At 35.9% G+C, this 12500-nt stretch overlaps 1 protein-coding gene across 1 annotated transcript in view; it reads right to left on the bottom strand.

Annotated features, from left to right (window-relative positions):
* Positions 1-12500, bottom strand: part of LOC136830878 (uncharacterized) — a 34520-nt gene that overhangs the window by 11148 nt on the left and 10872 nt on the right. Inside the window, exons 3-4 of the mRNA XM_067090850.1 lie at positions 11913-12048; positions 11653-11821 (exon numbers count right to left, since the gene is read on the bottom strand). Of these exons, the coding sequence (XP_066946951.1) occupies positions 11653-11821; positions 11913-12048 (305 nt within the window). The remainder of the gene's footprint in view (positions 1-11652; positions 11822-11912; positions 12049-12500) is intronic.

Here is a 12500-nt window from a genome sequence, read left to right as displayed (position 1 = left end):
AAAAGAAATCTTACGCCTGAGAAAACGACCTGTAGTCGTTCCCTGTTGCAAGAAAAAGCTTTAATATTCTAAAACAAACACCGAAGAAATATTCGCAAATACCCTTATAACATTCACCCCAGTCCAATGCTCTCCTTTAAGGATATTCTGCAACGCATCCTAAATTCTGGCGGAGGAGGAGGAGGAGGAGGAGGAGGAGGAGGAGGAGGAGGAGGAGGAGGAGGAGGAGGAGGAGGAGGAGGAGGAGGAGGAGGAGGAGGAGGAGGGGATCCTACCCCCCTACCCTCGGGTTCCTATCCGATTTACTAAATAAGGACAACTGAATGGTTCGCCTGCTTTGAATTCCGGTCGAAATCTCTCGAGGGGAAATTGCGCATAATATACTTTTCAATATTTGAGAGTGGCGGCTGGACAGCCTGGAGGAGATGTGCTGGGAGAGAGAGAGAGAGAGAGAGAGAGAGAGAGAGAGAGAGAGAGAGAGAGAGAGAGAGACAGACAGAGTTTAGTAAGCACGAGATAGCATTACAAAGATGAATAAAGCATTTGAGTATTTTAAAAGGAGAGAGAGAGAGAGTTTTGAGAGAGAGAGAGCAAGACAAAGAGAGAATAAGGCATTTTAAAAGAATGCAGAGAAAGATGAAGAGAGAGAGATTTTAAGAGAGAGAGAGAGAGAGAGAGAAAGTTTAGTAAGCACGAGATAGCATTACAAAGATGAATAAAGCATTTGAGTATTTTAAAAGGGGGGAGAGAGAGAGAGAGAGAGAGAGAGAGAGAGAGAGAGAGAGAGAGAGAGAGAGAGAGAGAATTTTGTAAGCAAGGCAGAGCATTACCAAGCTGAATAAATCATCTTAAAAATAAAGAAAGAGAGAGAGAGAGAGAGAGAGAGAGAGAGAGAGAGAGAGAGAGAGAGAGAGAGAGAGAGAATTATATATGCAAAATGAACTCGTGTATTCTCTGGCTAAGTATATTACGCTTATTTTTTTGTTCAACATAAATATACTCTTATGTATGCGACCCAGTTATAATAAATTTCTTCAGTCGTTCAACATAAATATAAAGGTTACTTTCCAAGCGATTATGATGAGATTGTCTTTTTGTTTCCAGGTAATTATTGTGAATTAGATTCGTGCAAAATATACTGATATTTGTAACAAGAAAAATACACAAGTATTTTGCCGGTGTATGCACCGAGAATTCGTTGTTACAGTGGCTTATAAATGTTATACAAAAATGACAAATACTCAGCATTTCCAATGATTATTATTAAACATGTCGTACACATGTCGGCAACTTATCTCTTACATATCTCAGACAGGTTCAAAACAAATCAAAGACCTTAGGTGACGAATGGTTCCTTAGCCAATAATGGATATTATTATGAAGAACTGGTTAGACCCACGAATAAGTCGTTAAATTGTATCCAACATGTTTGTGACGTCCATGATACAGGAAAATATGTCGTACACATGTTGGCAACATGTCTCTTACTTATCACAGACAGGTTGAAAACGAGTTGTTTAGCCAATACTGGATATTATTATGAAACACTGGTTAGACCCACGAATAAGTCGTTAACTTGTATTCAACATGTTTGTGATGTGTTTGTGTGTATGCTATAAGTTATCGACTTGTATATGACATGTGTTGCTTAATGTGGGTGCACCCTAATTCGTCTTCAAATATGCGCATTTATTTTTATTCAGACAAATATACTAATATTCACAGCTCGTGAAATATGCAACTATTTCTCCAAATTTACTGATGGCTGACAAATATTCTTTTTGTGTATGCCACAGTATTTCTTAGTAGACAAACAAGTTCTACCCTGTAATCCGGGATTTAACGTAAGAAGCTTTTATCCCCATTGGAATGGATTGGGAAAACAGCTTTTACTCTCTCTCTCTCTCTCTCTCTCTCTCTCTCTCTCTCTCTCTCTCTCTCTCTCTTATTTTTAAATGTCCTCTCTTGCTTGTAAAATTATCTCTCTCTTTCTCCTTTCTCTCTTTCCTGTTTAAATGCTCTGTTTATCTTTTTAATGCTCTCTCTTGCTTATCTCTCTTTCTCTCTCTTTCTCTCTCTCTCTCTCTCTCTTCTCTCTCTCTCTCTCATTTTGTTTCTGTAGCCAAATATGTTCCATAATTTAAAAAAGGTGAAAAAAACATTCTACCAAGGAAAAAAGTTATCTTGTTACTTGCTCCACATGAAAAAAAAAATATCATTTTATCTGGCATACTTCAGAAAATAAGACGAAATCTCTGTAAATGCTCTATAAAAAAAAAAAGTAGTAATCAAGAATTTTTTTTTCAAAACATGTTCAGCTAAAAAAATTAATTTTGCTATATATTAACTGCTCTGAATTAAGCGTGGAAATATTTTATGCTTTCGTTACATAAAATATTTGAAATCAGAACCTTGTCTATGTACAAGGAAAAAACTTAATGTCTCTGTGGACAAGATATATTGTAAAATTATCTCTATGTACAGGAACATTGGAAATAATGTCTGTATGTGGAAGGTTCATTTAAAATAATGGCATCAATGCATGTTTTTAATTAAAAAGAAAAGCTCTGTGGAAGGTTCATAGGAAAAAAAGTCTCTTTGTACAAGATCCAATGAAAAAAATGTTTGCATGTACAAAGTTTATGGTGAAAAAGTGAATCTGTATATTTAGGACCTTTGGAAAAAATCCTCAAGATAGGTCCACTGGAAAAAAAATAGCAAAAGAAAAACGTTTGTACATAATTTATTGTAAAAAATAAAAAAAAACCTAGAAATAAAAAGAAAAACTCTCTGAAAAAGCTTTATTGGAATTTTTGTCTATGCACAAAGCCCACGGGAAAAGTAAAATAAAGGAATTCTCTATGTACTCGCGCAAAAATATCGCTAGAAAATCCAATTTAAAGAAAGGGTTCTATGTACAAGGTCCACTAACAAGTAGAAAAGTCTATGTACACGTCCCTTGCAAATTAATAGAGGAAGTCTATGTACAAAGCCCATTGGAATAAAAAATCTTTATGGACAAAGTACTCTGAAAATTGGAAAAATGTCTGTGCACAAGGTCCTTGGAAAATCTAAAAGAATTTGAAAGAATGTGTACACAATCCACTGGAAATAAAGGTCACTATGTATAAAGCCCACTGAAAAAATAAAGGTAATCTATGTACATGGCCCACTGAAAAATACAAAATATATCTAGGTACAAAGTCCAATAGAAAGAAAAACCTTTTATGTATAAAGTCCAACGAGATTAGAAAAAAAATCTATGTACAATGTCCTTGGAAAATCTAGAAAAAATTTACAAATTCATTAGAAAGAAAGGTCCCTATGTAAAATGTCCAATGAAAAAATAGACAAATGTCTCTTTACAAGGTTCACTGGAAAGCAAAAATAATAGTTAATGTGAAAAGCCCACTGGAAATAGGTTCATAAGTAGAAAGTCAAAACGTTGATGAGCAAAGTTCACCAACAAAAGAAGGAACAAGATTTCCTTGTCAATGGAAAAAAATTCTCCCTATGTACACCTCTGGAGAAAAATAGAGGAGAAATTCTTTCCTCTCCTCTCTGGTAAGTGAGTGGACAAAACAGGAACGTGGTTTGGGTGCAAAAAGAGTGAAAAATATGAAAAGGCAAAATTAAGAACGAAATCAGTGCTATATCTGTGTGCTGTATTGAAGGATCAACTTAGTGCATTTAAAAGTTCTTGGTGCTAAACTGATATCTAGAAAATTATTATTGCAACTGGAAATTGTTAGAGGAGAACACTATATATATATATATATATATATATATATATATATATATATATATATATATATAATTATGACATATACCTGTTAGAGGAGAACACTATATATATATATATATATATATATATATATATATATATATATATATATATATATATATATATATATATATATATATATATATATATATATATATATATATATATATATATATGCCTATCCCTTTAGACAGTATACATGCAAGACGAAAATGCTGCCTACATCCCCAGCTGGACTGGTCAGTAAAAGTCAACTTCTGAAGAAATATCCCTCGGCGAGCTTTCTCTCAAAATATTGGAACGCCCGTCGTTAACTCTGGCCCGCCTCAAATCGGACGCAGACTTCTGAAAAGATCCTTGTGATTTTATCGACTTTATTTCCAGTTGATTCTGCCTTGAATTTTTATTATCGTTACGTGTTTATCCTATCATTCGTTGGTTATTATTTTCCGTTATTCACAATGTTTTTCTCTCTCGCCGGATTCTCTCTGTGGGACCAGACCATCTCGAAGCAGGGTTCTACATTCTCTAATGCATACGAAGAGTGTTTCCATTTTAATATTGCTTTTGGTTACCCATCCAAATGATGATCAGGCACAATATTGTGCCGCATCAGTAGTTATAGCAAATTTTTAAACCTTCGTCATTGATATTATTATTGTTATAATTATTATTATTGGTTTATTTTCATTCTTTCATTATTATCTTGTCCAACTCCCATTTGTCACTGGCTAATGCACTGAACGGTTGGAAGTGAACTAGTGCTTATCTCTGTGTCGAATTTTTCGAATTATAAAATAAAAATTATTATTATTATTATTATTATTATTATTATTATTATTATTATTATTATTATTATTATTAATGATAATTTCGACTTAGTCTCAATTTTATCTCTGGTCAAAAACTAAGAAGAATTTGAAGGAATTTCAAGGAATTTGAATGAATTAATATAGTGTATTTAACCATACTAGCTGGTAAGCAGTGCTTCAGATATCATTGTTGCATAGTGGAAATTTTATCCCTTGACAAAAAAATAAAAATTATTTTAAGAAATGAATTTAGCATATTTGACCATATTGGACGATCAGGAGCGTTTCATGTATCATTTTTGCATGCTACCGATTTTTTCCGGCGTGGGGCGGAGGGTAGGAGCGTTGGGACATCCCCGGATGCTTAACAATTGCTGACCTCAGCAGGAATTCGCATGGAGACAGATGGCTTGTTTTGGCAAGATAGCGAAAGCATTTTTTGGGACAAATCAATCTCTTATTTTTTTGTTAATAAGATTTGCAGAAGATTTGTTTCTGCTTCGGGCAAATGATTTAGGAATTGAGTTTTTTTTTCAGTCATGAAGTTCAGCCAATGAAATTTCGGGAATTCAAAATGGGTTCAGATGTATTTTATTGAGAGAGGTGACGTGAGTTTCATCTCACAGCTTATTTGTTATTTGTCCTGTTTATTGTAATTTTTTGTTTTTATGTTATTTAGGTGTAATGTTATTTATTCGGTGTGTTATTATTATTATATATATATATTATTATATGTATATATATATATATATATATATATATATATATATATATATATATATATATATATATATATATATATAAATCTTGGTACTAGTTTGTTAGATCTTAATACTAGTTTGTTAATTTTCTCTCTCTCTCTCTCTCTCTCTCTCTCTCTCTCTCTCTCTCTCTCTCTAGAAAATATAATAAAATATATTCACTTGAAGACCTTCCAGAAACGAGGGGGAGAGAGAGAGAGAGAGAGAGAGAGAGAGAGAGAGAGAGAGAGAGAGAGAGAGAGAGAGAGAGAGAGAGAGAGAGAGAGAGAATTCTTTCCCATAACGGAATGTATTATGATGATGTGAGGTAGCCTTCTTATCGCCTTCAGATCTCTGCGTATCGTTTTCAGATCTCACGTGATCGCCTTCAGGAAGGTTTGGGTTGGGAATAGTGATATGCTCTCTCTCTCTCTCTCTCTCTCTCTCTCTCTCTCTCTCTCTCTCTCTCTCTCTCTCTCTCTCTCACAGACATGCTTTTACAATTTTTCTTATGTAAATTGTGTATTAATTTTTACACTTTCTTATTATTATCATTATTATTATATATATTTTCAATTTGTATTGACTTGCTCTCTCTCTCTCTCTCTCTCTCTCTCTCTCTCTCTCTCTCTCACACACACACACTCTCACACAACAAATATTTACACTTTCGACACACACACACACACACAAATATTTACACAGATTCGTCTCTCTCTCTCTCTCTCTCTCTCTCTCTCTCTATCCCTCTCTCTCTCTACTCTCTCTCATCGCAAATATTTACACTTTCTCTTATTTATTAACAAATTTATAGTATAGTGATATCTCTCTCTCTCTCTCTCTCTCTCTCTCTCTCTCTCTCTCTCTCTCTCTCTCTCTCTCTCTCTCATACAAACACAACACAAGTATTTACACTTTTCTTATTATTAACAGTTTCACAGTATATTGAATCGCTCTCTCTCTCTCTCTCTCTCTCTCTCTCTCTCTCTCTCTCTCTCTCTCTCTCTCATACAAACACGCGCACAAATATTTACACTTTCTCTTATTATTAACAGGTTTACAGTATAATGATGTGATCTCTCTCTCTCTCTCTCTCTCTCTCTCTCTCTCTCTCTGTCATACAAACACACACACAAGTATTTACACTTTTCTTATTATTAACAGTTTCACAGTATATTGATTTGATCGCTCTCTCTCTCTCTCTCTCTCTCTCTCTCTCTCTCTCTCTCTCTCTCTCTCTCTCTCTCTTCCTCCCCGTGCGACAAGCAGGCCACCGAAGCGTGTCCGGACCTCCACCCGTGTCCAGCTAAGTGCATAAATTAGACCTTTATAAGACGCCGGGGAAGAAAAAAAAAATATTGCGGGGAAAAAATTATGACTTCCGAATTTTCCCTCCCTTGAAGTCTCCGGGAAAAAACTCTCCCAGATAAAAATGTGACGCCGTCCGCGCATACCTCAGATTGCTGCCTTTGCTTGGGGCTTTTGGGGGGGGGGGGCTGCTGCCGTGCTGCATTGAAACCTGCTTTCCAGCAAGCACTTCTCCTCGGAAGGATATTTTGGCTTGGGTGTATGTATGTATGTAAGTATGTATGTATGTGTGTATATATATGTATGTATATATATATACACTGTATATATAAATATATTAAATATATGTATATATATATATATATATATATATATATATATATATATATATATATATATATATATATATATATATATAAATATATATACATAAAATATGTAAAAATAAATATATATATATATATATATATATATATATATATATATGTATATACATGTATGCATGAAAACCTCCTTTCTCTCTCTCTCTCTCTCTCTCTCTCTCTCTCTCTCTCAGTCAAGTATAAACCATCCTAAGTTACTGAGAACATCTTGGAACTCGTGAAGAATGTTGAAATGTCAAGTAATGTCCAGAAGACTCTTGACAATAAGTTTATGCAAGTAATGTCATAACATCAAAAGGTATCCTGGCTTAGTCCTTCCACGAAAGGTCAAAGGTCAATACGGTCACTAGAGGGCCACCGGGAGGTTGCAACACATGGATTAAGGAATCCACTACTTTCTTTTTTAAATTATAGAGGATATGGAAAGGTATGACTTATAGTTATATAGTATAATCAAGAATATTTAGAAGGATAGAACTTATGTATTTGCTAAAACGCTTATTATTTTTCAGTATTTAAGTCTGGATTTATTCACTTTTATTTAAATTTTATTATCATCTTTTTTTATTTTTTTCTATTTGTTATTTTTTTACGTTTATCTATTTACTATTATTCTTATTAGTTTAATTTTCTATGCTAGAAGAGTGAGCTTAGTAACTGGTGAGTAGTTGGCTGAGGTGGGTTACTGTCCAGGTTGGTTGTAGGAAATTAAATATATATATATATATATATATATATATATATATATATATATATATATATATATATATATATATATATGTTATATATATATTTACCAGTAATCCGATATAGCAACAATTTTTACGTTTTTGTAAATGCGTATTTATGTGTGTGCATGCATGACGAATCTGCAACTCATCCAATCTCTCTCTCTTCTCTCTCTCTCTCTCTCTCTCTCTCTCTCTCCTCATTGCAATCTCGTGATTTTGTGTCGCCAAGTGTTGATTCAGGATTCCGGGGATAAACGGAGATTGAAATTGCGTCCCAGCCATTGCTCTCGATTGAAATTGCAAGGTTTGCCGCATTTTCGAGGCGGAATAACTCCGAGTACAACCTAGTGAACGCGGCCGCGAGACGCCGCGATCTCTTGAACGCGATCTGAGCGCAATAATAAGAAGCCGAAATCTGAACGCTGGAAGAATTTCCCAATCTCTTCAGGGCCTCCCGTACACTGGGGTGTGGAATGTTCTGTATGAAGGATGGTGGAATATATTGCGCCGTTTTGCGGACTGAGAGAGAGAGAGAGAGAGAGAGAGAGAGAGAGAGAGAGAGAGAGAGTTGAAGTTTTCCCCCCTTAAAATTCAGTTGGTTGACGATAACGGTAAATGTAAATGAATTTTGGAGTAGTGAGAGAGAGAGAGAGAGAGAGAGAGAGAGAGAGAGAGAGAGAGAGAGAGAGAGAGAGAGAAATGTTGAAGTTTTTCCCCTTAAAATCCAGTTGGTTAACGATAACGGTAAATATAAATGAATTTTGAGAGAGAGAGAGAGAGAGAGAGAGAGAGAGAGAGAGAGAGAGAGAGAGAGAGAGAATTTACAACAAGATGTGAAAAAATATGTATATTAATGTGAAAAATTGTGTGCGTGTGTGTGTATGAGAGAGAGAGAGAGAGAGAGAGAGAGAGAGAGAGAGAGAGAGAGAGAGGAGAAAATATGTATTATATTTCCTTTTTTTGTATGTTAACGAAAGCTCTCTCTCTCTCTCTCTCTCTCTCTCTCTCTCTCTCTCTCTCTCTCTCTCTCTCTCTCTCAACTTTCATATTTTTTCATATATTATAAACTCTTTTTTCTCTCCTTTCTTATTTTTGTTATACATTTTAAACTCTCTCTCTCTCTCTCTCTCTCTCTCTCTCTCTCTCTCTCTCTCTCTCTCTCTCATCTTTCATTTTTTAATATATTTAAACTCTCTCTCTCTCTCTATCATATTTTTAATATATTTAAACTCTCTCTCTCTCTCTCTCTCTCTCTCTCTCTCTCTCTCTCTCTCACCACCAATATCGGAACGCCTTTTAATATTAAGGCATTTAAATCTTCCCTCTTGGAAATCGCCAGATAAAGGGACAATTCCACGTCTTAATTTTTTCCCCAGCGGCCATTTTTTCCCCTACTTTTTTCCCCTTCCCCAATCCTTCCCCCCTCCCCACCTCCTCCCAACCCCCACCCCACCTTAATCGGCATAGCCTCAAATGGGCCGTTTTAGGGAAAGAAGTGATTATCCATTGAATGCTGTCTCCCTTTTTTTTCCCTTGAATTTTTTCCCTCTCGCCTTTTTTTCCCCCATGCCTTTTTTCCCCCCATGACTTTTTTCCCTCCCTCTCCTTACACGTAATGAAGGGAACAGAATTAGTCTTATTCTCAAAAGCGAATGAAAAATGGTCCATTATATCTCTCTCATTTTATATATAAGAAAAAAATGTTCGTTGGGCTGGCTATTATTTTTTTATTTTTTGATTGAGACGATGAGAATTTCTCCTCCTTTTGCATTTCAAATTTTTCCTTTTCATTATAATCATACAATGACGTATAATGAGCCGTTTAAGGTCGTCTTCGCTTTCTGTAGGCCTTCATAAAATAATAATAATAATAATAATAATAATAATAATAATAATAATAATAATAATAATAATAATAATAATAATAATAACAGCCTTAATGATAAATAACAACAACTATTCCTCAGAAATGTCAACATAAACGAGAACCCTCACCTCCCCCAACGAAGGCATGTGAATCCCATAGTTAAGAGAAACAGCCAAATCGCAAGAGAATTTGGCCCCACGGACTCAGGTGCCATCGTCAGACAGATCTCTTTTGGAAGTAACCGCTTCGTCAGATGGTTCTACGTTCGTTTACGCAGCTGTGTGCGTGAATGAGAGAGAGAGAGAGAGAGAGAGAGAGAGAGAGAGAGAGAGAGAGAGAGAGAGAGAGAGAGAATTTAAAATGAAATGTGACAAAATATGTATAATAATGTGAAAAAAATGTGTGTGAGAGAGAGAGAGAGAATTTATAATAAAACGGGGCAAAGTATGTATGCTAATGTGAAAAAAATGAGAAAGAGAGAGAGAGAGAGAGAGAGAGAGAGAGAGAGAGAGAGAGAGAGAGAATTTAAAATGAACTGTGACAAAATATGTATAATAATATAAAAAAAGTGTGTGTGTGTCTGAGAGAGAGAGAGAGAGAGAGAGAGAGAGAGAGAAAATTAAAATGAAATGTGACAAAGTATGTAATATAAAAAAGAGTGAGAGAGAGAGAGAGAGAGAGAGAGAGAGAGAGAGAGAGAGAGATAATTTATAATAAAATGTAACAAAATATGAGTATGTAGAGAGAATTTATAATAAAATGTGAAAAAAGAGAGAGAGAGAGAGAGAGAGAGAGAGAGAGAGAGAGAGAGAGAGAGAGAGAGAGAGAATATGATTTTTAACACCAATATTTAGTCCAGGTGTTTAATATGTCTTTCAAAAATGCTGAGTGCTAAGTCAGCAAAGCTTATTTACCCCCCAAAAAAAAAAAAAAATAGACAAATAAAGGTGCGACGTCAAAATCCCACCTCAAGGGATTCACAACTTTCAAAGAGAGCTCTATAAACTGTCAGTCGATGGAAAGAAGCACTTGTGCAAGAATTACCGAATAACAGATGTTCATTTGGGGGCTCTTCCATATTTGTTTAAAGGTAATAACGACTCTTAATTTTAGAGTTTGAGATGTTCGTACCTTTCCTCTTAAATATATATATATTATATATATATATATGTATATATATATACATGTATATTTATACATATATATGTGTGTGTGCATACATAATGTGCGTGTGTGCGTGTATGCCCAATCCTCCCAAAATGCCTGAATGCATAAAAGAAAAAATTTCCTTGGAGCCGTTGTTCCAAGTCTGAATAATAAAGATAATAATAATCTTTTTTTAAAACTGTGTATGCTCTTTGCTTCTCGTCCATTTTGTTTTTATTTTTATTTTTGTTTTTCTTTTTTCGTTTTCGCATCCCGCCGAGATGCATTAAGCTTATTTGCAAATAGTTGGCCGGAGTCTAACGCTTGAAGTTGCTCGTTTTATTAGTTCTTGAATAATGACGGACATTAAGCTAAGTTTAATTGCTGTCGTGCTTTTTTGTTGCCCAGACCAACTTTTGAGATGCGGCGTTTGCGCCTCGGGCAATGGGGCGCCTCTATTTATTTCGGTTTATTTAGAATTTTAATTTTGTTTCTTGTTTCTTGAAGTTTTTTAGTTTGGTTTACATTTGGATTAAATAATATATATATATATATATATATATATATATATATATATATATATATATATATATATATATATTTATATATGTATATATATGTCTTTATGTATGCATATATTTTTATATATATTATCTATCTATCTCTCTTTCTATCTGTCTATATATCTATATAATGTTTTTATAGCTTCTTCTGTATTAAAATTATTATTATTATTATTATTATTAACATGACAGCATCACGACAAACTGTGTCACCTCCCCATAATCTCCTTCTCTCCCCAGCCCCCAAAACACACACACACACACACACACACACACACACACACACACGCAAGCGCGCTCGCGCACACGCACACGCACTCGACCAGACATAAACCGAGCTCTCCAATGCCGTGCCTGGAATACTTGGTAGCGTTCCTCGGAATCGCGACGCAGACACTGGAATGAAGTTGGAATACTTGGCCGACCCCCCGCTCCCGCGGCTTGTTAACCCAAGGGTTAGAGTTGGTGGGTGGGAATATCCTCCGTCCTGGAATGCCGATTGTTGACGCTAGTTGTAAACTAGCGGCCGGAATAGTTGCTAGGAGGTGTTGGCTTCGACGTCGGAGCCGCCGACTTGCCCTCAGGAATGAACTGGCTCCCCTGGGGCGAAGGCCCCCCGAGGTTCTCTCCTCGGGGTCCTTCGAAGGCGAAGTTCTTGCCGTCTGAGTCTCAGATGTCGGTGTCTGTTGTTCGTCTTGTTGGGCAGTTAGTGGCCTTCGGAATCCACATTCCCATTCACATAAACTTTAATCCCCTGGCTTTGGTGTTTGTTCACCCGTCTGTGTTTCCAGCTGGTTGAAGCTGGGGTAGCCACCTTGCAATTCATATTCCCAAACCCTAGTTCTAGCCTTGGCATTCCGTCGTCTGGGTTTTGAGGGCCCCTCAATGTGGGCACGCGAACCAAGTGCCTCATTACTCTTTTATAAATCAAATTCCATTTACAAGTCCATGCCATCTCAGGAGCGTTCCACAAGAATAGGCACTCGTTACGAAAAATTGCAGTGATGGTGAAATAAGTAGCATAAGGGGGAGGCCTTGTAAATTTAGGCAAATCTCTAGGGCTGAGGGTGTTACCCCCAGGTCCTTCTCCACCCCTAGGTGTCACCTGATCAGTGAACTAGTTACTTGGTAATTATTTGCTCTGGTCGAGAAAGGTACAATGGGGC

The sequence above is a fragment of the Macrobrachium rosenbergii genome, chromosome 47 (assembly GCF_040412425.1).
Source record: "Macrobrachium rosenbergii isolate ZJJX-2024 chromosome 47, ASM4041242v1, whole genome shotgun sequence".
NCBI lineage: Eukaryota > Metazoa > Arthropoda > Malacostraca > Decapoda > Palaemonidae > Macrobrachium > Macrobrachium rosenbergii.
The sequence above is the reverse complement of the archived record's forward strand: the minus strand, read 5'-3'. Positions and strand labels throughout refer to the sequence as shown.